Genomic DNA, 26,034 nt, shown 5'->3' with positions numbered 1-26,034 from the left:
AGGTGCTGTGCAGTGGCCTTTACAGGCACTGCCAGGTCACCAGACACCCATTAGACTTGCAGCAAGCCACTTCTCTGGAGGTGGCAAGGTGCCTCCCAACAGGCTCTGCCCATGGGAGGATGGTGCTTTCTTGGCTGAGTCCTTGATAGGATTAAATGGTTGCTTGGTTACTTTAGGGGAAGGAATCTATGAAGGACATTTCTGCCATTTCCCTGCCTCAGGAGTCTTTGCAGCAACGCCCAAGTCAGAACATTTTTAGAATTATAGAGCCTTTAGCTATAAGGGACCTAGAGGTCAAATCCAGTCTCTTCATTGTTAGAAATCAGCCCAGATCATTCAGTCAGAACGCGAACTCTAGTCACCCAGACTGTGACCCAGGGTGTGGACTTTTCATGGCCCCCGTCCATTGGTCCTTTGTTTTTGATGCTACGGGTGATGAATTCTCCGCTAGAGGCACTACTAGCCTCCTCCTGGTCATGGCAGCATTTGGGGTGTGGTTGCTTTGGGTGATAGCAGGATTGGGCGCTGCTTTAAAGCGAAGGGTCAGCAGAAGCCTGTGGTCAGGACCAGCCTGGTTTGATGGCGGTGCTCTGCGGTGGTGAGTGAGGGGCACGTTTGGCTCCCCCGCTGTGTGAGGAAGGAGAGATGCCGCCCCCCACAGGCTGAGAAGGCTGGTCACTGAGGCTCTCTCTCCTCAAGGTGGGGCCCAGTGGCCTGGAGAGTCAGGCTGTGGTTGTTAAGGACTGTATTGTTGGCGTGTGACTCTGGGAGGCCCACAGCACATGATGGATGTGCGTGGTGGCTACCTAGCCTGGCCCATTCCCTTTTTAAGGCCCAGAGCACCACCTGTTGGGTCTAGCACACAACCTGAGCACAGAGATCATCAAGCAGCACCTTGTGACCACAGGCTTCCGCCTTTGCCCTGCACTGACTGTAGCTCCACCTTGCAGCACGTTTGCATTTCTGCTTCTGGTGCCTCCTTATTTCCATGTAACAGACAAGGAAGCAGACTCAGCAAGGTTACATGTCTGACGTGGGGTCATCTTGCATCCCCTCCTGTGCACCGCCCACGGCACACTGCCAGAATCTCCCAGGCCCGAGTTCATCTTCAGACCTTCCTCCTCTTTGCATGTGCCTGCTGCCCACCTGTTGGCATTTTAAACATGCCAAGCTCTTCTCCCCGAGGCGTTTGCACAGGGCCATTCTCTCTGCCCAGAGCACTGCTCTCCTGACTCTGTTTAGCCTTTAGTCCCGTCCTTCTCTGCAGCCCCCATCCCTGGTGAGGTCAGCTGCATCCGTTGTGAACGCCTCTACTTGGTGATTCCCACGACTCTTGTGATGATTGGTTCAGCGTGGAAGCCTCGTTACCTGGTGGTGCTGTAAATAACAGTGTCCTACAGTGAATGTCAGAAGCTTGTTTATGGCCACCCTGATTAAAAAAATAAAACCGGTGCCGTCGAGCCAGTTCTGACTCATGGAAACTCCACGTGTTACAGAGTAGAACTGCTGCATAGGGTTTTCTTGGCTGTAATCTTTGCAGATCGCCCAGACTTTCTTCCATGGTTCCACTGGGTGAGTTCGAACTGCCAACCTTTTGGTTAATGGTCAATTACAAACCCTTTGTCCCACCTAGGGATCTATACCCACCCTGGTAGTTTTTTCTAATTAAAAAAACAAGCCGAACTTGAGATTAAAAAATGAGAAATGATTGATTTTGAAGCAGGAAAGTTCTGTTATTGGAGAGGAAGGTTGTTTCCATATTTGGTTAACATCGCTTGGCTTTGAAGCTAACGGCCCCATTGTCCTGTGTTTCATCCTCTGTTGAGATGGAGCCAAGCTGGCTGCACAGAGGATGCCTGAGCAACCCCAGGGTACTCAGCTCCCGGGCAGTCAGTGCCCATCAGTGGCCTGCCATGGTGGGTGGTCGTGTCAGGGAGCATCGACACGGCCCTCTGCATTGGAGAGGGGAGATGCTCTTGGTCTATCAATCACTGTCACCAGAACTGACCAGTTCACATGGGGCAGGGCTGCTCCTTGTCCTGTCAGAGCTGTCAACTACCACATCTGCTGCGGAACACAGCCTGGTCTAGACATCTGTCTTCTAGCAGGCAAGCACAGCAGGAAAGTGATGTCTGCCCATGCTTGATCACACACGTGTGTGGTACACAGACATGCTTATGCATGCCTGCGTCTGTCCAGGGATCCCCCAGCCTGCCTCATGCAACTTGAACCTCATGCTGTGCTGAACCCCCATAAATCCAGCTCACGCTCTCGGGTCAGGAACTGCAGTTCCATTCTCGCAGACCTTACTCTTTGATTCCCCAGGTGCCCATCTCTGGTGAAAAGCATCTTGTCATTACCAGCCTGCCTTTTGACGGTGGGAAAAGGGGGCATCGTTTGGTCACGTCAGTAAAGGGCTTTGTCTCGAGGACAAAGATCTTGGGTCAATGCAGAGGGTGGGCTGGTGAGCAGGACTGCACAGAACCGGCCAATACACCCTGCAGACAGCCAGTGGACTTTGGTGTGAGGAGTGGAGGAGGGGCACAGGGGGAGGGAGGGCAGCCTGGGCACAGTAGCTTGGTGTGATAGCCCATGTGTGTGATTTGATTTCATGCTCATAATGACCCTGAAGTGTCAGCCTTCTGAGAGAGGTGAAGAACTTGGGCTCTAAGAGACAGAGTGATTCACCTCAGACATGAAATTTATTGACCGGGTGTCTGAGGTCAGAATCTGGGCATCACTCTAGACAGTGATCACTTGAAGCGTCTAAATGTGTAAGCATCTTTGCCTTCTAAATGTCTCACTGATTGCGTCTCTCTGCCACTCTGAGATTCCTTACAGGAGCCATGGACAAGCTCCTGCTGCCTCCTGGCTCTCTGCCCTCCCCTGCAGCACTGCCTCTGCTGCTCTGACTGGCACACCCCTGCTGAACACTCAAGGGGTTCCTAGTCACCTGGAGTCCCTGGGTGGTGCAAACCATTAACGTGCTCAGCCGCTGACAGGTTGGAGGTTGAAGTCCACTCAGAGGCACCTTGGAAGAAAGGCCTGGTGATTTGCTTCTGAAAGGTCACAGCTATGAAAACCCTATGGACCACAGTCCTACTTTGATACACACGGGGTTGCCATGAGCCAGAACCAACTTGATGGCAACATTGTTTTTTTCCTTATCTAGAGAGTCACCTGAGTTCTCCTCCCTGAATCACGCACCCCCCCCACCCCCAGCTCTCACAGAATGACTTGCAGTTCCTCTGCCTGAGGCACCATCCTGCCTTTTGCCTAGCTCATTCCAGTTCTGACTTCACTGGCTGGCTCAGCATTTCCTCTGTAGGAAACCCTCCCTGACACTTGGACTGAGTTTGCTCCTTTTTCTGTGCTCTGGCCATCACAGCATGGACCCCCCCATGTGGTAATGACCTGTCATGTGTCTGTGACCTCTACTGGGCACTGAGCTCCTGGGGGTCTTAGCAGGTCTTTTATCTCTATGCCCCCATCACCCAGCACAGGTTCTTGTATGTGGGAGGGGTCTAGTGAGTACCTGGGTTGTAGAAGGTGCTCATGAATGAAGGAATGAGTGGGTTGCTTACAGAATGGCTGAGTGACTGAGGCTGATGCTGGGAACCCATCTCTCTTTACTCTCTTCCCCTCCTCCCCCCGGGGGGAACAGGTAGGAAGAAGTTTGGATCAGAGATGTGCTGTCACCCTGTCTGTCCATCCATCTGGCCACCCATCCACCCATCCATCATTTATTGAGCATCTGTCTCCTCTGGACCAGGTACTCTACTGAGTCCCCAGAGACTGAACATTTGGGGCCAATGAGGACAGGACCCTGGGGCTTTTGGACACCAAAGCGCCATATTTCCTACCTATTCTTTGTCTCCCCATGAGATGGGCTGGAGAGAGTTCAGGAGACAAGATGGTGGTGGGGTGAGTGGTGGGGGAATGACACAGATGTTGCCTGACTGAGCAGCCCCTGTGTGCCACAGATTGACTTTATTTCGCTTCAAGAAAACAAAGGATTGTGTCTTTGTGTTTGTCCTTAACACAAGGACATGAATCCATTTTGAGAGGTGAACTCACACAGAAGGAAAGTTAGACCTATTCTGTGCTGTCAAATTCAGAAGTAGATGCAAGAAGGGAAGGCGCTGAAATCTCTGCATCTCTTTTCCGGGGATCGTTAATAACGTTTGTTCTCTCTCCCTCCTTTGTTCTTCAGACAGTTCCCATCTCTCTCTGCTTCCTCTGATTTCTAGATGGTGGGAAGCCTCTCACTCTCCTGCCCCATGGGGCCCATTTGCTGGGTGGATACACTGTTTAGGTCCTCTTTGAATGGCCTGCGTGTTTCTGTGGAGGTTGATTGAAAATGGGGTAGGAAGCCCCCCCGCAGGGGTTCGGAGCCTGTGAAACCTCAGCCAGGCCCTCGCTGGGAATGGGAACCCTGACGGGGTGGGGGCTCTTGCTTCACTGCCGCAGTCTCTGCCAGGTCCATGAGCAGGGGCCAAGCTGAGGGGCTCTGCAGTGAGGATGTGTGGTAATCAAGCGATAGAGACACCCCAGGCTGGTCCAATAGCTCCCAAACCTGATCATTAGGTTCTACAGCAGATTCAAACACAGTTCCTAGGCCCCTGAGGTTTCTGACTCAGTAAGTCTTGGGGCCATGTTTGATCAACTGGGCACAGTGCAGTGGCATCTCTAGGGTTACTGTCACCCAGGGCAGTAACTCTTGGTGTCACACCGTCCCCCATGGACCTCTTCCCATACCAGACAATACAGAATCCTTAGTAATGTTTTTAAGTTACCCGTAAATCGTAATTCCTGTGTATCACTCCTTCTTTTCCTTTAATTGCTACTTCATTCTCAAAAAGTTACTGATATAGTTCACAAATACTAATTACCACAATATTGTAACTGAAACACCAGAGAATTTGACAAAATCAATGACTATAAAAACACTAGCAGCAACGAAAAGAGCAGCGCATGCTTGTAGCGCATGCAATCAAAAGCACATGATTTGAAGCATTATTGTAATTGGGTAATAATGACAGCTCAGACCAGAGGACATAAGAAGGTTCAAAAAGTAAATTGGTATAGAGTTTTAGCCTTGTAGGTATATTGATACATGTAAGCTGGGCTTATGAAAAAATGTTTTTGTTGTTACATTTAACTACACGTACATTTTTATAAAAAATAATAAATTTCTGCTGAAACACTGCACAAAAATTTTATAGACAGGCAGAGCCAACATGGCACTATAGACAGAAGTACCACGCTGTCCCTCTGGAGCAAAGACCCAAAACACTAAGTAAAACAGAGACAAACGTCAATCCTGGAACCCTAAGCATCAAATGAAGAGATAAAGAGCTTGGCCAAGCCCGAATAGAATAAGAAATTGACAGAGGACAGAGAGGGGAGAGATATGGAGCAGAGGTCCCCTATCAGCTAACGCAGCGCAGATTTGCCATCTTGAACTCCTGTCAGGGATTGGCAGGTGGGGAGTGTGGGAAAGCAGCTTCACGGAGCTCCCAGCAGGAGACAGAGCACCCAGGAACCAGTGATACATGCTTTTCCACTCCTCACCCTTCTTCCCCCTGCTCAGCACTACAAAATGGCTGCAATCAACGCATACCCATCAATAATTACACTGAATGTAAATGGCCTGAATGCACCCATAAAGAGAGTGACAGAATGGATAAAAAAAAAGTATAAGTGTGTTGTTTAGAAGAGACATACCTTAGAAACAAAGATGGAAATTTATTAAAAATAAAAGAATGGAAAAAATGTATATCAAGTCAACAGCTACCAAAAAAGAGCGGGAGTGGCAATACTAATCTCAGCTAAAATAGACTTTAGAACAAAATCCACCATAAAAGGCAGAGAAGGGCATTATATAATGATTAAAGCGATGATCCATCATGAAGACATAACCATAATAAATATCTCTGCACCATATGACAGGGCTCCAAAATACATAAACTCTAATAGCACTGAAAAGAAAAATTGACAGTTCCACAGTAGTAGGAAGAGCCTTCAACACTCCACTCTCGGTAAAGGACAGAACATCTAGAAAGAAACTCAACGAAGATACAGAAGATCTAAAGGCCATGATCAGCCAACTTGACCTTGTGGACATATATAGAACACTCCACCCAACAGCTACAAAGTATACATTCTTTTCCGATGCACATGGAATGTTCTCCAGAATAGACTGCATCTTAGGCCACAAAGCAACCCTCAGCAAAATCCAAAACACTGAGATAATACAAAGTATCTTCTCTGATTACAGTGCCGTCAAAGTAGAAATTAACAACAGGAAGAGCAAGGATAAAAAATCAATTACATGGAAACTGACTAATACCTTGCTTAAAAACCACTGGGTAATAGAAGAAATCAAAGATGGAATCAAAAAAATTCCTACAGTCAAATGAGAATGAAAACATGTCATACCAAAACCTTGGGGACACAGCAAAGGCAGTGCTCAGAGGTCAATTTATAGTAATAGATGTACATATCAAGAAAGAAGAAAGGGACAACATCAAAACATAGCTACACAACTTGAACAAATAGACAACAGCAAAAGAGGCTCACAGCCACCAGAAGAAAGAAAATAATAAAAATCAGAGCAGAAGTAAATGAAGTAGAGAATAGAAAAACAATAGAAAGAATCAACAAAAGCTAAAGTTGGTTCTTTGAAAGAATCAACAAAATTGACAAACCACTGGTTGAATTGACAAAAGAAAAACAGGAGAAGACACAACTCAAATAAGAAATGAAATGGGGGACATTACAACAGACTCAACTGAAATAAAAAGGATCATAACAGAGTATTACAAAAAACTATACTCCAACAAATTTGAAAACCTAGAGAAAATGGACAAATTTCTAGAAATACGCTACCTATCCAAACTAACACAAAATGATGTTGAAAACCTGAGCAGAGCCATAACAAGGGAAGAGATTGAAAAGGTAATTTAAAAAACTAACAACAGCTACAAAAAAGAGCCCTGGCCCAGATGGCTTTACTGGAGAATTCTACCAAACACTCAGAGAAGAGCTTACACCGGTACTACTCAAACTATTTCAGAACATAGAAAAGGAAGGGATACTTCCAAATTCATTTTATGAAGCCAGCATAACCTGATACCAAAACGAGGCAAAGAAACCACGAAAAAAGACAATTATAGACCAATATCTCTTGTGAATATAGATGTAAAAATTCTCAACAAAATTCTAACCAATAGAATTCAGCATCATATTTAAAAAAAAACAAATACACCATGATCAAGTAGGATTCATTCCAGATATGCATGGATGGTTCAACATTAGAAAATCAATGTAATCCCCCACATAAATAAAAGAATCACATGATCCTCTCAATTGTTGCAGAAAAGGCATTGGACAAAGCCCAACACCCTTTCCTGATAAAAACTCTCAATAGGTATAGAAGGGAAGTCCCTCAACATGATAAAGGGCATCTATGCAAAACCAACAGCCAACATCATTCTTAGTGGAGAGAGGCTGAAAACATTCCCCTCGAGAACAGGAACAAAACAAGGATGCCCGTTATCACCACTGCTATTTAACATTGTACTGGAAGTCCTGGCTAGAGCAATAAGGCAAGAAAAAGAAATAAAGGGCATCCAAATTGACAATGAGGAAGTAAAACTTTCCCTATTTGCGCATGATATGATACTATACGTAGAAAACCCTAAAGATTCCACAAGAAAATGCCTGGAACTAATAGAAAGTTTCAGCAGAATAGCAGGATACAAGGTAAACATACAAAAATCAGTTGGATTCCTGTACACCAATAAAGAGAACAACAAAAAGGAAATCAGGAAAACAATACCTAGGAGTAAATCTTACCAGGGACGTAAAAGACCTATACAAAACCTAGAAAACACTACTGCAAGAAACCAAAGGAGATCTATATAAATCAAAAAACATGCCATGCTCTTAGATAGGTAGACTCAACATTGTGAAAATGACAGTTCTAGCCAAAGCAATCTACAAATACAGTGCAATCCTGATCCAAATACCAACAGCATTCTTTAAAGAGATGGAAAAGCTAGTCATTAACTTTATATAGAAAGGGAAGCAGCCCCAGATAAGTAAAGCACTATCGAAGAGTACAGTCGGAAGACTCACACTGCCTGACCTCAGAACCTGCTATACAGCTACTGTAGTCAGAACAGCCTGGTACTGGTGCAATGGCAGATAGTTGACCAATGGAACAGAATTGAGAACCCAGATATAAGTCCATCCACCTATGGTCACCTGATCTTCAACAAGGGCCCCTTGTCCATCGAATGGGGAAAAGACAGTCTTTTTAACAAATGGTGCGGGCAAAACTGGATGTCCATCTGCAAAAAAATGAAGCAGGACCCATATCTCAACAGCATACACAAAAACTAATTCAAAATGGCTCAGAAATTTTATAGACAGTCATTTTGGTGTCACCCCCTCTGACAGTGTCACCTAGTGAGGTCTGTACCCCCGCTAACACACCCCCTAATGATGCCACTGGCACAGGGGTCCTGGCCTCTTTTGGTATCCACTTCCCAAGGGCCGTGGAAACTGACCGTTCTGTCTGATCAGTGAAGGTGGTGCTATTCTGAAAACAAAGGGGGAAAGCATCCCATATGAACAGACCTCTGCAGCTGAGCCCTGGCTCCTCGAGATGTGTAAGGAGGCACAGCTGGAGGTTTCTGGAAAGCTCTTACTGTACAGCTGGAGCAGTCCAAGCTCCTTTCACATTGCCTCTAGCACCCGGTGCCCAGCACAGCCAGCAGGGCCTGGGGAGGGTGCATCCAGCAGGCTTTCCTGGCAAAAGCAGAGGCATGGCCCTGGTGGCCTGTGCCCAGGAAGGAGCAAGTGCAGGGCCTGCAGCTGAAGGGCCTTCTGGCATAGCTGCTGCACATGGGTCTGCTCTCAAACACTGCCTGTGAAACGTGTCACCCTCTCCTTAAAGAACAGCGGAATAAGTCGTGCTGTCACCTTTAAAAGAAACCAAACAATTGCCGATGAATTGATTCCAACTCATGGCGACCCCATGTGTGCAGAATAGAACTGCTTCATAGTGTTTTCAAGGTCGTGACATTTTATCACCAGGCCTTCCTTCTAAGGTGCCTCTGGGTGGGTTCATACCTCCAACCTTTCATTTAGTAGCCAAACACTTAACTATTTGTGTCACTCAGTGACTCCTCTTATCCCATACTGTCCTGTGTCTCCTTCCTGCTTATGGGACATATTGAGGGGGAAGAGCATAGGACCGTGAGTGTGACTGACATGCAGTTCCAGCCCAGCCCTGCTGCTTTGCTGTGTGGCCTTGGAGGAACACTTAGCCTGTCTGTTTTCTTATCTGGCAGATTAGCCCCGATGGAGATCCTCCTACCGGGACTTGGCCCGGAGCAGGGAGATGTGCTCAGCCCTGCAGCCTTCCAGCAGGATGCATTCCCTAGCTTATATTGCTTCTTGCCATCTCAGAGCCCCAGGCTGGGTGCTGGGAGTCTGGGAGCCTACCAGACTTGTAAATGCTGACCGTGGGAAGGGCCAGCTCCTTATGTCCTTACCATCCAACACCCCAGGCTGCCCTGCTATTTTTATCTGCTTCTGTTTAATCTGTATCATTATTTAGGGCAGGACCAGACTCTTAGTGCACTTTTGCTGCATAGTGTTACAAATATGAGCTCAGATGGTGACCTAAGTCCAGTGGAACTACCTGGCAGATAGACAGGCGTGTGGAAATTCACTGATTCCAGTAAATAGTATATTCTTGTTGTTTGCAAGAACCTTACAATGGCCCATTTAGGCATCAACAGCAGGGAATGGACCATTAAAGTGATTCCAGTAAATAGTATATTCTTGTTGTTTGCAAGAACCTTAAAATGGCCCATTTAGGCATCAAGAGCAGGGAATAGACCATTAAAAAAAAAAAAAAAAGTTTGGATCTCTGCCTGTTATCTGTCTGTCTAGAGTCCCTTGGTGATACCAATGATTAATGTGCACAACTGCTAACTGAAAGGTTGGAGCTTCGAGTCCAGCTAGAGGCACCTTGGAAGAAAAGCCTGGTAATCTACTTTCAAAAAATCAGCCGTTGAAAACCCTGTGGAGCACCGTTCTACCCTGACACATATGAGACCCCCATGAATTGGAATTGACTCGAGTTTTGGTTATCTATTTATTTGAGACATAACTTGCAGTGATGTATACAAATTTTAATTGGTCAGCTCCATGGCTTTTACATGTGTATACACTGCTTACCCCCACAACCCCTGTCAAGAAATAGAGCACTCCTGTCTCTCCGGAAGCTGCCAGGTCCTCCACCAGTAGCTACAGCAGAGAGCAGACCCTTAGCCAGTCAGGGCATGCAGCAGATCAGGACCCAGTTTTGAGAATAGAGCGGGGGCTTTTTGGTAGCCAAAGGGCTTCCTGGAGGAGGCTGGGTTTGCTTCTTGGGTCTTGCGAAGTGCAAATGGTTACTGAAAGATGTGTTTACCAGAACAACAGAGGCTACACCCTTGTGGAGGGGGGGAGAAGGAGGAAATACAAGCATTTATTTACAAAGATGGGCTCTTGCCTGGGCCTAAGCCCAGAAGCCTGTGACCTCAGACTGCATCCTCCAGGTTTCTGAGTGTCTCTAGAGTGTGGCTCTGTGAGCCTCCCCCAGGGAGTGCTGAGATAAGATGGCCACTCCAGCCTTGGGGAGGAGAGCACGTTGTCTGACCTATGAACACACAAGCCCATGTAGGCTGGAGGCAGGAGTGGATGCCAGAGTTGTCCAGGCAGTCAGCTGTTCAGTCCGGCCTGTCATACACCCCTGGTCCAGTGTGTGGCCATCTGCAGTCACAGGGACCTTGCCTCTCCCATTGTCAGATCATTAGAAAGTTCTCTCTTGATACAAGCTCAAACCTTCTAACTTCCTCATTGTCTCTGGGCCTCTCCACTGAAGGTTCCCTTTTCTGTGTGACAGCCCCTTAGAGTTTTGAGGATGACCATTGTTCCTCCCTCTGGATTTCACTCCAGCCTTTCTGTGCCCTGGTCTTCTCTGGAGACACCCGGGATCTCTGATCCTCAGTCCAGCAGGACCCCAGGTGGGCCCAGCACATGTGTGGGTCTGACCAGGCGGATGGGGCTCTTGTGAGAAGTCGTAACCTTGTGTTTTGCCTGATTCTCAGCTCCAAGAAGCCCAAGAAACACCTTGAAGTGGTCACCAAGCCCAAGCCTGCACCCCGGCTCACCATCTTTGATGAGGAGGTGGACCCTGATGAGGGGCTCTTTGGTTCTGGCAGGAAGCTCTCTCCCCAAAGCCCCGTGGAGGACATGTCCCCCAGAGACCGTGAGTAGACCCTGTATGTTCCTTTGCCCCTGATGTCTGCCCTGTGGCTCTCCCCTGCACATGGGGCTTGGGCCCACCCTACGTGCGATGGGATGGACGTCTTCTTCAGTCTTGTTTAGACAGTGTATGGACTCAGCTTACTTTCTGCTGGAGAAATCTAGCCTGTACACTGGAACATTCTAGGCCTGAGCAGTCCTACTCTGCACACGTGGAGTTGCCATGAATCGGAATCGACTCCATGGCAACTAACAACAACAACATCTATGTTAAACACCCCACTGACGTAAAGATGGTTTCCTTTGTTGCTCTGAGAGACGTAGATTGTGATTTGTATGAAAGCACCATCCTTATATCCACAGCCAGATGTGGGCGTTGGGGGCCTCCAGGCACTGTGTGCTGGAAGATGGATGCAGACCTTGCCCCCAGCGTGCTAGTGACTCTCTGAAAGTGGGATCATCATGCAAGGTTTGCCTTGTCTGAGTAGACCTCAGTGGAGGGTTCTGTGCAGAGGTGGAAAGGGGGTGCTGAGCAGCCTTGGGGCTTCTGGGAGCTCCCTGGGTCTGCCTCTTCTGGCCCCCTGGCCAGGTACACATCCAGAGTGGGAAGTTGATGTCACTCACTAATTCAGCAAACACGTGGGGAGCACCACTGAGGAACAGACCCCAAGTGAGGCCTAAGAACACAAAGATAAATGAGACCCAGTTCCCGGCCTTAGAGGAGACAGGACATGAACTGACAATTCCCGGAATTATCAGTCTGTACAAGGTCCAAGCAGAACCACATCAGGGCCTGTGTGAGGAGGCCCAGGAAGACATCCCAGGGTGGGGCTGGTGTGGGCTTATACTTGAGCTGGAACCTGATAGACCAGTGGGAGTTTGCCAGGCCTGCTGAGAAAGTATATTCCAGGTAAAGAAGATAGTGGTCAGCTTTCATCAAGCGCAGCACTTAGTGGTTCAGACAGGGGAGTGGGGTGTTGGGGGACACAGGCCCCTGGAAAGCAGGGCTGCAGTCAGAACAGTGTCAGCTCACCACCACCCCAGCAGAGTGCCCCCCATGTTGGCACTCTATAAATTGTATCGAAAGACTGGAGTGCAGCAATGGGAGGTGAGTTAAGAGACACTAATTGGATTGGATCGCAGGGCGCCTTGCACAGGGAACCAAGCAGCTGATTGCTCCTGAAAGCAGTGGTGAGAGGGACCTGACACGGGGAAAGAAGCCATCAGGTGACTTATAGCATGGGGATGGTGGGGAGGGCAGGCTGAGGCTGACAGGTGTCCCAGGCCCTGGACGAGCCTCCTGCCCTCTTGCCCTCCTCTGCCCTGACTCTGCCCCACTCTTTGGTTTGTCTGCACCCTCCTGTGTCCTTTGTCCACCCTCCTGGTTGTGCCAGGAGGCTGAGCCAGGCTGTCTGCACCCTGCACCCCTGAGAGTGAGGTCCAGGGCATCCTCTGACCATCCTCCGCTGTCTTCTCTGCAGCCCTGAAGCTGTTTGACGATCCTGACCTGGGCGGGACCGTGTCCCTGGGTGACCCCTTACTGCTGCCATCTGCCCATGAGAGTGGACAGCCCACATCCAGCCTGGGCCACAGGAAAGCCTCCGAGGAGCTCTTCAGGTACCCCTGCCCCCAGTAGTGCCTCGCCAGAGCCAGGGGATCCCTTGGAAGGCTCCCCCATCCCAGTGTGGGAGGGTTGCCAGCCCAGCTTCAGAGAGGAGGGATCCAGGCCTGTCAAGCAGGAGTCTGGGGTACAAACTTGCCAAGAGGCAGTGAAGGGAAGTCTTGGGGAGGACCAGCCACCCAGAGCAACTCAACACATTCCAGAACAAGAGAACTAACATTGACCTTAGTTTCATACTTAACGATACTTTTCCTTTCACACTTGTATTTTAATAAAAAAAAAATTGTTTTTTAATTTTAATAGCTTATATAAAAACCAATCCCGTCGCCGTCGAGTCGATTCTGACTCATAGCGACCCTGTAGGGCAGAGTAGAACTGCCCCATAGGGTTTCCAAGGAGCACCTGGTACACTCAAACTGCCGACCTTTTAGTTATCAGCCATAGCTCTTAACCACTACGCCACCAGGGTTTCCAGCTTATGTAAAAGGAATTAAATTCTACAGTTGCAAGAGCAAGTATGACTGCCGTAAATAGATTTGGGAGCAAGTAACACTGACTTATGGTAACATGCAGTTCATGTGGCAGGAGCGGAAGGGCAAATGTACCAGAGTGGCCCCCCAGCCTGGAGGACCCAGTAGTTTTAACAGAGGGAAGGGAGGGCAAGGCTTAATCTATTAAGTGGCAGTTGATTAGTAGAACTTGTTTGAGAACGGTATTTGCTGAGTGCTTGTTCTATGTCAGTCTTGTTTAATCTTCATCCCTGTTGCCATTGAGTCGACCCCCATGGTGACCCCATTTGTGTCAGGGTATGGTTGTGCTCCATAGGGTTTTCAATGGCATAGTCTTACAGAAGTAGATTGCCAGGCCTTTCTTCTGTGGTGCTGCTGGGTGGATTCGAACTGCCAACCCTTCAGCCTTCAGTTAGTAGCTGAGCATAAACTGTTTGTATCACTCAGGGAACCTTTAATCTTCACAACAGCTCCTCCCTAAAAAAACAAAACCAAACCCATTGTTGTCACATTGATTCCAACTCACGGCAACCCCATGTGTTGCAGATTAGAACTGTCCCATAGGATTTTCTTGGCTGTAGTCTTTATGGAAGCAGATTGCCAGGCCTTTCTTCCATGGTACCACTGGGTGGGTTCAGACCACCAACCTTTAGGTTAGTAGTTGAGCACAAACCATTTGCACCACCCAGGGACCTCAGCATCCCTCTAAGGGAGGTATTACTATCCCATTTCACAGGACATTGAGAGTTGGAGAGAGGTAACCAGCCCAAGGCCACAGCTATTATGTGGCAGAGCCAGGATTGGAACCCAGGTTGGCCTGCCTCAATCCTGTTCGCTCCACACCATCTGGTCCCTTCCCTGTATGCAGCATGAACTGGGAACTCCGAGCACTCGTTGGAAAAGATGCTGGGAGATCTGCCTCCCTTGTCCCAGGCCACGGTGGGATCTCCCGGGCTTCTGTGTATGCATGTTGCATTCTTCATGTGCTGGGCATTACATGTGTCCACACTGTGTCATGTGCGTCACCCCCGATGCAGGGCTGTGCCTTGGAGATTTACAGGAACTGAGGCTGTCTCTTTCCAGGAACCATTTACGTGGCGCCAGGACATGTGGTCCCTGGGGGCTGTCATCCGCACCCCTCGTTAGCAGACACGGCCTATTAGACAGCCCTTAAGTGCCCACCGAGCCTGAGTCACAGCAGTGGCTTCTGGTATTTACATTTCCCCATGGCCCCTGGCATCTGTTCACTCTCATCTTGTGTCCTCGCTCCCAACATCCTGCCAGGCTGGCAGGAATTGAGATTATTGTTCTCATCTCATTATGGGGGAAACCAAGTCACAGAAGAGAGCATAAGAGGGTCAGCCCCGGGGAGTGGCAGGCCAGGGGAGCACACCCAGGCCAGGGAGCCTCTGCTGTCTCCAGAACTCTGTGTGTCCTGGTGGGGCAGGGATAGCGGGACTTTGTGGCTCAGTTCATTCTAAAGTCGTTAAATCAGCACTTACTGGCAGTGTTCTGTGGAATGCAGGCACACTGGGATGGGGAAAGATGCCACCTTCAAAAGGGCTCTGCGGCCAGATGGGTCAGAGAAATGACTACGTGAGGCCTTTCGTGTATGGGTGTGTGTTGCTCAAGGGGGAAGCACCGCGCAGCATTTGGTGCTCTTATTGGTCCCCAGGGCCCCTCCCTTTGTAGTGCCTGTTAGCATCCCACAGAGCTAACGGTCCACTGACCACATTTTTTGGAATCTCTGCTTTAAAGAATGTGAGGCCTGCATCCCTGCTTTCCTAAGAGACATCTGGTAATGAAAGAATAAGGTTCTGGAGAGCAGGAGCCATATTTTATTCTTCTTGGTGTCTACATTGTGACTACCCAGGCAGTAATTGGGCTTCCATATAAGGAAAGGCTTTCTGACATTGATTCATGCATTCCTGCACGCATGTGTGCATTCGTTCATGCTTTCACACACTCATTCATTCCATTAACTAGTTGTAACATTGGCCACCCCGAGGCAGCATGGAGCATTGGGGCCAGCAGGGTTTAGAGTTGGAGAAGCATCCATTTCTCTTACAGGGCCTCCAGGGTGGACCTGTGGCTGAGTCCTGTCCTCTGCAGGGACCCAGGAAGGAGGGGTGAGGGCCGTGGCCTTCAGAACTCCCTCCATCCCCTGAGCAGTTGACCTCATACAGGCTGAGCCTGGAAGAGGGGGGCTTCCACCTTGTATTAGTGGGACCATTTCCTAGTCATGACTCAGAGATCCCAAATGGAAATAAGGTTCTTAAAAGGGGGTTCCCGTGCAGCTACCCCAGTGCTGAGTGCAACACCACCCCTCCCACTGTGCCTGGCTACCTGTCATCACAACTGCCATCTCAGAGCAAACTGGTTCCAAAGAGTCATTGCTTTGCCAAGCAGTATAAATCCCAGAATCTGACACAGCTTTTAGCTGCGGCTTTATTTTCCCAAGAGCCCCAGTGTGAGGGTAATCCAGCCCCTTGAGCTTTCCCTGGCCCCCAGCCTTCAGTGGAAGGGGCGGGGTGGGGGCAGGGAGCCAGCACCTGCCCTGGGGGAGCTCATGGCAGGGCTGCTGCTTGGTGAAGGGAGCTGGGACATCCAGAGCTGGCAGGCACATCTGACCTGGTTTCCAGGATCAAGCCTCTCCCTGGCTAACTGTCGTTAGTTGCCCTCAAGTTGATTCCAACTCATGGCGACCCCATGTGTGCAGAGTAGAACTGCTCCGTAGGGTTTTCAGGGCCGTGACCTTTCGGAAGCAAATCTCTAGGCCTGTCTTTTGAGACGTCTCTGGGTGGGTTCAAACTACCAACGTTTCTGTTAGTAGTCGAGCCCTTAACCATTTGTGCCACGCAGAGAGTCTGGTCCCTGGCTGACCGCCTCCCAGCATTGTCTCTCTGAAGGCCTCACTCTGTCTGGTCCCTCTGGGTCTGGACCGGAAGGGACTCCTTTCCTTCCCTTCTCTGCAGTCCACGGAGGCCCCAAATTCTCCCTTTCGTGTCCGTGCCCTATCACAGGAACTCAGCCCAGGAATCGGGCAGGGAGGCCTGGAGCCCCTGTCACAGCCAGACCTGGCAGGCAGCCTGTCCTCTAGGAGCTGAGGTCAGGGGGAGCTCTGCTGGGTACTATCACCCTCCTGCAGGCCTCTTCCAGGCCCTGAGGTGCTGGGGAGTTACTCTGACCCAAACTGCCTTCTCTCTGCTCCCTCTACCCAGCCCTGCTGATGTCAGAGCCGGCCCAGCCCTCTCAGCCCTGTTATCCTGGGTATGGTGCCCAGAAGCCTACCTGGCCCCTACTGTCAGTTATCATTCTTATCTCCAAACCCCTGCTCTGTGCTGCTCCCTGCTCCAGAATTCCCCCCTTACTCCCCTGTTTGTGCCAGGCCTATCCTTGAAAGGCCCAGTATCTCCAGGAAGCCTTTCCAGCCTGTTCTGGCCCTTGGGGTCACTCCCTTCTCTGAACTTACTCTCGGACCCTTTTAATTGCGTGAATCCCATCTTACCAGCTGGGCTGTGAGTCCCCTGAGAGGAGGGGCTGAGGCTGCTGCTCCTTCATGTTTTATGCATGCCTTGTTCCACACAGTGCGGCTTTCAGGAGAATACCAATATATGCAGTATCCCCTTACATTTGTAAAGCACTCGCTAGTTGTTATTTTATTTGATCCTTATAAGAATTCCTGTGAGGTTGGCGGGACAGGGATTATCCCCAGTTCCCAGATAGGGAGACTGGGACCAGGCAGGGAAGTAGCGTGGCCTGGGGCCACCTGATGCAGGAGTTGCAGAGTGAGGAATGGAACTCAGTCCCCATGGCTGTGGTGCTGGGCAGCCCTGCCGGGTGATGCTGTTATTCCCATTTTGTAGCCGTAGAAACTGTGGCTTGGAGGGGCCACGTAACCTGGCAAAGGCCACTCTAGATCTTCTGCCTGCAGCTTGTGGGCCCTCCCTCCCCTCCCCTGCCCCCAGTGCGATTGGCTGATGCATAGTCAGAGACCCACTAAACACAGGCACCTCTCTGGCCGGGTGTGGGGAGCACCTGTCCGAATATTTCTGCTGGTGGCTGGTTTAGGAAGCTCAGAAGGAGCCAGGTACCTCTGTACCCCTCTAGGTTTCCAAACTTGGCCTGCTGGATTTCCTTGGGCATTTTCCAGGTAACTCTGCCTATGCCTCTAGGATGTTATCAGATCATTCCCACCAGCCCTGTGAGTGGTTGGGCCCCAGTGTCTCCTAGTTCCATACCAGACAGGCCAGTGCACAGCTCCTCCAAGAGGACAGGAGAGAGGGCTGCCATGCCTCTGGGAACATGAGCTGGGGGAACCATTCCTAAGCCCTGTTATAAGCCAGGGAGCCACATTGCCCTCCCTTCTTGCCCAGATAGGTGAGGATGTGCACGCCCTGACCTAGTCATTCTTTCCCAGAGTTATGGAAGCTGGAGTATTCCCAAAATGACCTCATCTGGCCCTTCATGGATAGGGAGACTGAGACCGGGAGGGAAAGGGCCCTGTCTGTGGTCTCTTACTCTGTAGTTCTTCTTGCTTTGGATATTCTTTTAATGACTGAGGGGACCTCAGACTCAGCATGTCCTAAATTGAACTGTCCCGTCGAGGGACAAGAAAAATGGGCAGCCAAGGTCCTTGATCCTGACCCAAAGGAAGAGCTTGCTAAGGATGCAGGTGTTGAGACCACAGAGGCTGCCACAGAGTCCAAAGGGAAGGTCCTCCCTCAGGGAGGCAGGAGGAGGGTCTGGGTTGGGTCTTTGTAGGCAGCAGGCCCAGGGCATCACTTAGGGCAGGGACTTTTAGTCTCCTGCTGCCTACGCAGTGTGATTTAAGGACACCTGAAGGGCCTGTGGCCTTAGCTTAAACAGGGACCAAAGAACCTATATCAACCTCAGCCTGCAGCTGGAGGAAGGATTTTTAAATACATAGATGCTCCCAGGAAGTCAGACACACCACAGAGAACCCAGGTAGCCATACTCAGGTTCAAATCCCGCTCCTCTATACACTAGGTGTGCGACCCTGGGCAAGGCACTTAACCTTTCTGAGCCCCAGTTTTCACATCTGTAAAATGGGGCTAGTACCTGCTACCAGACAGTGTTCTGAGCTTAGTAAATAAGTTAATCGATGTGGAAATGCTAGGCCATCAAATAAATCCAGCACAGTGTCTATTAGATGACTGGGGGGGATGGATTGAGTGGGGTCTTCACTTGTACATCAGGCCTTCAGAAATTGAGTTTTCCAGCAGGAGCAGGCAACAGGAGCTCGCTCCAGGCAAAGAGGGCAGATCCAAGCAGCGGCTTGCCGTTTCTTTCCTGCCGTCGACACGGGGGGATGGTCCACGGTGAGCCACTGATGGGTGTTCAGCGATCTAGGGCCACAATGGAGCCATGATGGGACTGTGGCCCACTGAGGGGCATTGTGGGACAAGCAGACCCCAGGCCACAGTGGCTCAGAGCCCCCATTTATTCTTTCTCTGGTTGAACTTGGTTTAGATGGAAGCTCAGCTTCTGAGGTCTGCCAGTCCTGGTTCAGACTCAGGCTCTCCACCTTAGGCAGGTCCCTCACCCTCCCTGGGCCTCAGCTTCTTTATCTGCAAAGTGGGGATGTAATAGAACCTCCCCAAGGCTTGTTCTGAGGATCATATAGGATAGCATATTGAAAGCACTTGCCCAGAACAGAAGCTCAGTACATGGTAGCTCTTCGGCTATTTCTAACGAGGCTGAAGGAAAAGTCCCCTAAAGAGGCCAGTAAGTCTAAAGCGGAGCCACCTCAAAAGCAACCATCAGGAGGCTACTGTAGGCCCCACTCTGCTCCCGCTGTGCTGTGGGGTTGGAGGGAAGGAGAACCCTGCTGTCAAGTTTGTCCTCGGGACCATGGTGGGGGGAAGAGGCCAAGGTTGGGCAGGGCCTTGGCCTGGCTCAGGGTGGCAAGCCAGAGCAGAGGGCTGGGCCCAAGCTCAGCTCCCCAGAGCTGCTGCCCAGTCACCATGTGGGGAATGGCGTTGCCTGGGGTCTTGCTTTTTGCAGGAGGTGGTTATGCGTAGGGAGTATAACCATTTGGGTTCCCTAGAGTTGAAGAGGACTTGGACCAGATCCTGAACCTGGGAGCTGAACCTAAACCCAAGCCCCTGCCCAAGCCCAAGCCACCAGTGGCAGCTAAGCCAGCATTACCCAGGAAACCAGCTCTTCCCCCCAAAGTGGGTCCGTCTGAAGCTGTGGTCGGGCAGTGGAAGCAACAGCAGCAGATCCAAGCCATGGACGAGATGGACATCTTGCAGTACATCCAGGACCACGACACACCTGGCCAGGCCACCCCCAGCCTCTTCTGACCCTGCCTGCCCCTCTGCTGGGCCTCTGGCCGGCCCACCATCTCCTGTGGTGGGGGGCAGGGTAGGGGCTGTAAGTGTGGGGGGGACTTTGCCTCTAGTCCAAAGGAGTTGGGGTGGAAGCCTGACTCACAGGACCCCTGGCCTGCCTTGTTCCTTTGTCTCCTGGTCTTTGGGGTCCAGATGGACCCCTGCAGGGTGGAGAGTGAAAGTCATTATAGGAAGTAGAGCCCACGTGGTATCAGTCCACCTGGGTGTGGAGGGGAGGGAGAGTATGGGGATGCCTTGCTAACCAGAGCCTAGCCCCAAGGAGGGAGTAGACATATGGGGGTCTCAGGGACACTTGACCGAGCACACAGGTGATTCCCTGCCACAGGCTTCACTTGGGGGCAGAGAAACCTCATGCTCACTTGTGCCCACTGGTGCTGCCAGCCCCAGAACAGGGAAGGGAAGGCCTGGCCAACCTGGGCCTGGGTAGGGGTGGGGCTCCTCATGCCAAGCCACTCTGGAGGCTCTGGGAGGGACGCCCAGGAGAGGGATCCTGAATGGGAGCCTGGGAGAGCCAAGCTAACCGACATGAAACCTCTCCCAAGCCTTCTGCAGTTACTGGATTCTAGGCAGGTGGTTTTCCCCGCCATCCAAGCTCAGAGCACTCAGGCCCAGCCTTGCCTTTCTGGGCTCTGGGCAGCCCCCTTGGCTGTCTCCACATTTCCCACCCTTCACAGGGAAGGCCAGGCCAGAACGTGGCCTCCTTGGACCTTTGGGCAGAGGGCCAAGGTCAAGCATTGCAGCTTTAAGCAATGGGGACCATAGCATCCTCCAGAGCACTGCCCAGGCCTGGACTTGGGGTGACCTTCCAGCCCCTTGCTGCCCCCTGCTCACAGCGGGCCGGGGCATGATGGTCTCTGACCTCTGCTTCGAGGTTCCATCTGTCACATGGCAGGTGATGCCAGGCCTTCCTTCAGGGGCCTGCACCTGCTCACCGGCCTTTCACTAGTGGGGACCACCTGCCGAGGAGCAGGAGCCTGCACCAGGCAGGGTCAGTGCCTTAGAACTCCCCCCGCCCCAACCCCCAGAATCCCTGCACAGGGGGAGCTTGGTGTGGTGCTCAGGAAACTCCCAGTGAATGAATGGTGTTTAATGGAGCAAAGTGGGAAAAGAATGCCATTTTTTGGTATATTCTTCATGTTTAGAGCTAGGTTTTAAAGAAACACAATTGTTTTTAATGAAAAGCAACTACTGTTCTTTGGCTCTGTCCTGCCTGACTAGCAGAGGCCTTGGAAGGGGCTTTGGGAATAGGACCCCAGACCCTTTCCTGGGAGGGGCCAAGAGTCAGCCCTGAGGGTGTCCCTCGTGTTCCTGTGCCAGTGGTTTGCTGCCATCAGTGTCTCTAGTGTCCCCTATGCTGTGCCAGGGCCTGCAGGGAATGGCAGGAGTGCCAAGTCGTGTCTGTTCTGAATCTTACCATGTGCCTCTTCACCTTATAATCCTGGAAAGGGGAAGGCTTGGCCAACCTGGGCCTCGGTGGGGGTGAGAGGAAGCGGGTGGTCTGGGAACTGAGGCTGAATTCCTCCTCCCCACCCTGTTGGAGCTCTGAGCTGCTCGACTTCCTTCACTGCCAGCCCTCACACCCTGCCGCTCACCTGCAGCAGACTCCTTCCCAGGACCCAGCCCTGGGCCCAGCACCCCCGGGTGACTGAAGAGGAAGGCCTGGGGTAGGAGTGGTGAGGCCAGGCAGGCTGCCTGGCTGTGTTGGCACCAGCTCTCCAGCTCACCCTCTTATCCTGGCTTGGGTGCCAGCTCCCTGCACCCTCCTTCCCTGGCCTTCGTCTACCCTCCAACTTGCTTTGGACAGTGGAGACATGGTTAGTTAAGCTGGAGAAGGCTTAAGTGTGACATAGGAAGAGAAGGTGATGGGACGGAGGGGGTAGGTCCCTCTGGCTGGGGTCTCTGCAGAACCTGGGCCTGCCACTCATGTGGATTCTTCTAGCCGTGGCCCAGCCTCGTTCTCAGTGGCCTGGAGCTCCCTGGCCACTTCAGTGAAGATCTGTGCTTCCCAGATACAGGTGTTCTAACCGTGGCTCAGTTTTCACCACAGGCTTGTATCGCCCTTGCCAATCATGTGACGCCTTTCATCCAATAAAGCCAGTATCGGTGATTCATTCCAGCATGTGTTAGTGATGTTCTTTTCTGTGCGTTGGGCTATATGGGGAGGGGGGATTGTCCTTTATGACAACGGACTTAACCCGGGGAGCTGCCTTGACGGGCCTGGGGTCTGCCGAGGCTCTGCCCCAGCCTCCCAGGAGGGTTCTTAGTTGGGTAGGGAGGGGAGAAGAAGGGTTCCAGTTATTTTTTCCCACTGTGTAAACTGAGGCAGAGGGGCCAGGGGCCAGAGGCCCAGGCCTCAATAGAGGTCCTCAGGTCAGTAAAGGAAGAACTCCTTAGCCAGGGCCTATGTGTAAAGAAGACCCCTTCCCCTCTCCAGACCTCACCACCCCTCTCCCTGAAGGAGGAACTAGACCCTGCTTGGACTACCCCTGTTGCCGTTTCAGCTCTGACAGTGACAAGATTCTCCAGCCCTGCCCACATATACTCGTCCACCCACAGAGAAACCCAGCCCAGGCCTCCTGGCCTCACGCTCCCTGCTGGTGCGCAGCTTCTGAGATCCTGCCTTCATCTCCGGGGCCCATAGATTCTGAAGGCAAACAATTTTGCAAACCCACCTCTGCTGCAGAATAAGAAACGGGTTCCCGTGAGACCCAGGGAAGCTGTGCACAGGCAGTTGGTGAGCTGATATCGTGGCATCTCTGCCCCACAGCCTGAGATTTTAGCTAAGATGAATTAGAGTTTTGGCTCCCAAGAACAGACAATCTGGCCATTCAAGAATGCTCAGCCCAAGAGTTTGCAATGGAAGAGGAATAGAAAGGTTTAATGTGGGACCACTGGGGTTTGTTTATTTGAGCCCTGTGGAGGGTGTGGTAACTGTCTGTGGCAGGAGTCTCTCCCTTCTCTCCTGGTGTTGTTCCTCTCAGGACGCATCTCCTAGATAGTCCCAATCCTAGTGGCTGGTCCTGGCCAGGCCCATGTTTTCAGCCCTGTTGGAGAGCATGCCCACCCTTTGAGCTCAGGTGTCTGTGATCATGTCGATGCAACGGGTCGAGAACTGAGCTCACCTCCTGTGTATTCGGGCTGGTCTGAGGCTCTAGTCCCTCACAACAGAAGACGACAAGATGGCAGAAGTCCAGCCCACTCTTTTGGGCCCTGTAGCCTTAGTGCTTAGCTGCCACTTGGCATATTTCAGTGTACTCAGTGCAGTGGATTTAATACCCAGTGCTGTGCTTTGATGGAAGGAGCCCTCGTGGCACAGTGGTTAAAGCGCTTGGCTGCTAACTGCAAGGTCAGCAGTTCCAACCCACCAGCTGCTCTGTGGGAGAATGATGTGGCAGTTGACTTCCCTAAAGATTTTAGCCTCAGAAACCCCTTGAGACAGTTCTACTCTGTGCTATAAGGTTGCTATACGTCGGGATTGACTTGGTGACAGTGGGCTATGGGCTATGCTTTGATCTTTCTCCTCCCCAGTCTCCCAGGAAATCTGATTGTGCAAAGTCATACTCAGTTCTCTAGCTCACCAACTGTCCTGGGAAAAACAGAGGGCAACAGAGCCACCAAAATGTCCCCTGGATGATGACCCTGCTGACAGCTCCTTCAAATGCTTCTGTGTCTTCATGTGGGTGTGATGGCTGTCCAGAGCCAACTGTGGTCAGGAGTCCAGAGCTCCTTTGAGTAACTGACCTTCCAGTGTTAGGCTTGGGATGTCCCACCTGTAGCACCGAAGGCCTTGAGGTTAGAGGAGGCTGATCAAGGGGCCATGGAGTCACTGACTATAAGCAGCACTTGGGTTCTCACGTAGCCTACAGCATCTGGGTGAATCAATGGTCTGGCCTTATGAAAAGGAATGGCAGGGCCTGGATTCCAGTCCTGCTTGGCCCTGCGAAGTTGAGCCTGTTGCCACAGCGCCAAGTGAAGAAACTTACCGTGGCAGGGCTCATGTGAACGGTCTGTAGTTAGCCACCATCAAGTCAGTTCTGACACATGGCGACCCAATGTGTTACAGGGTAGAATTGCTCCATAGAGCTTTCTTGGCTGTAATCTTAATGAAAGAAAATCACCAGGCCTTTTCCTCTGGGTGGATTTGAACTGCCAACCTGTAGATTAGCAGTCAAGCACAAACCATTTGCACCACCTAGAGACCCCAGGTACTGTAAAGTCTCATGCGTGCTTGAAGGGTTATCAGTGGCGGGGTCCCACTGTGATGAGCCATGGAAAACAAGAGCTAGAGGTCAGCCCTGGGTGAGGGGAATTAGTATTTGTTGAGCATCCTTCACCCCAAGAACCCTTGAGTCCACAGACAGGTCTCCTATAACTTGTAGCACAACGAAAGCCTGGAGATAGTCGTCGATGCCCTGGGTGGAGGCCCTGCCAACTTCAGCTCGGGCCACTGGCGAGAGCTGCGGGATTTCATTTCTCGAGCTGTGCTCAGGTTAACGGTGCAGCTGCCGGAGCGGGGATTATGGGTTCAGTGCATGGTCGCAGTAAGCAGAAATCCCTGTTGATAGCGTTCAGAAGCACTGATGTTTCTCTGCAAACACAGCAAATAACAGCAATCTCTAAATCGCTTTCTCAGTAAAACTGGGCTAACTGCCTCCAGCCCAGCTGGCTGATCACAGCATCTGACATTCAGAGCTCATTCAACAACACCAAGCATTTAATGGGCACCTACTGTGTGCAGGCACTGTGACATGTCAAACATGGGGGCAATCAGGGGGGCTGAGGCACAGGAGAGCAGGAAAAAACCAGGTAAGCCCTTGCTGTCAAGAAGCTCCACATTGTGTTGGGTACCAATCAACGACTGGTGAGTAAGTGAATCCAAGCTTTTTAGGAGTAAGACAAGCTCAAAAGCAATGCAGTACAAAGCTGAGTGAGGTGAGCACTAGGTGAGAGATGCAGAACTCGTGCCTGGGGCACCTACCTTGTGCAGCACCTGGTCCAGGATGATGCAGAGATAAAAAACCCTGAGCCATGCAGAGCTTCCTGGTTTCAGTTCTGTTCTTTGGGTCTCTTGCCCAGACAGCAGGCACAATAAAGGAGGTGCCTCCTCCTCCTCCTCTGTGCAGCCCTCTCCACCCCTCCATCCTTCCCTCTCTGCCGCCTGAGCCCAGCACTTGATCACTAAGGGTCTGGTACCTTCCAGGAGACAGAGTTACTTGAGAGCAGGAGGGATGACTTCTTCATCCTATCTTCTTTGGGGTCTGACACAGTGGTGAGGTCTCACCAAAGACCCTTTCGGAGGGCCTACTGGGGGCTATTTGGTGCTGGCTTTGCAGCCTTGTTATAGTATGTGATTTGGGGGTGCTGGGATCAGTATGGCACTGGGCATCAGTACATTGTTCGCAATCAATGGCATGAGCAAGACACACCAAGTATGTGACTTGTGGAGGCCCGAGACCTTACCCATGTGGCCCAAGTATGGCCTGGTCCCTGGACTATTGTGTCCCCACCCCCCACCCCAGGCAATTGTAATCCCCTTCCCCAGGGCAGTTACCTCTGTCCTGGGCCCTTGGCTTCCAGGCATAAACTGCGGACAGCAACGTCCCATCCTGTCAAAACCATGGCCTCTGTGAGGGTCCTGTAGACCCAGTGTTGCAGCAGAACTGTAATCAGCACACCCTGTCTGAGGAGAGGGCGTGTGGGCAGGGAGCATGGAGGGAAGACGCACTGTTGGACACCTACCGTCTGACCCCATAACAGCGTTCTCTCATATACAGCTGACAGCAGGAATGTCAAAACCTCTTAAACTGTTACTGTTGTTGTTAGGTCCCGTCGAATCGATTTCAACTCATAGCGACTCCATGTGACAGAGTAGACCCACCCCATAGGGTTTTCTAACCTGTAGTTTTTACCAGAGCAGATCGCCAGGTCTTTCTCTCCTGGAGCCACAGGGTGAGTTCGAACCACCAACATTTCAGTTAGCACCCGAATCCATAACCATTGCACCACCAAGTCTCCTTATCAATAAAGTAATAGCAGTTACAATTTCTGGGCTCATCTGTGTAACAGATTCCAGGCTGAGCACTTTATGTGCATTTCCTAAATGAATTTTTGCAAGAAGCTTGTGAGTAGGTAGATTGTTCTCTTTTTACAAATGGAGAAACAGGTTCAGGGAGGTTAAGTAACTTGCCTGAGGTCACAC

The 26,034-nt window shown here is 51.0% G+C and overlaps 1 protein-coding gene across 2 annotated transcripts in view; it reads left to right on the top strand.

Moving 5' to 3' along the window:
• HS1BP3 (HCLS1 binding protein 3) overlaps window positions 1-21,951 on the top strand; it is a 42,661-nt gene extending 20,710 nt beyond the window's left edge. Inside the window, exons 5-8 of one of the 2 annotated variants that reach the window (XM_064295071.1) lie at window positions 11,172-11,332; window positions 12,810-12,945; window positions 18,702-18,800; window positions 19,529-21,951. In XM_064295071.1, coding sequence (XP_064151141.1) covers window positions 11,172-11,332; window positions 12,810-12,945; window positions 18,702-18,800; window positions 19,529-19,787 — 655 coding nt within the window. In that variant the 3' untranslated portion in view covers window positions 19,788-21,951. The remainder of the gene's footprint in view (window positions 1-11,171; window positions 11,333-12,809; window positions 12,946-18,701; window positions 18,801-19,528) is intronic. The other variant, XM_023550457.2, reaches the window with a different exon arrangement.
• Window positions 21,952-26,034: the final 4,083 nt, after the last annotated feature.

The sequence above is a fragment of the Loxodonta africana genome, chromosome 12, assembly GCF_030014295.1.
Source record: "Loxodonta africana isolate mLoxAfr1 chromosome 12, mLoxAfr1.hap2, whole genome shotgun sequence".
Lineage (NCBI taxonomy): Eukaryota > Metazoa > Chordata > Mammalia > Proboscidea > Elephantidae > Loxodonta > Loxodonta africana.
The sequence above is the reverse complement of the archived record's forward strand: the minus strand, read 5'-3'. Positions and strand labels throughout refer to the sequence as shown.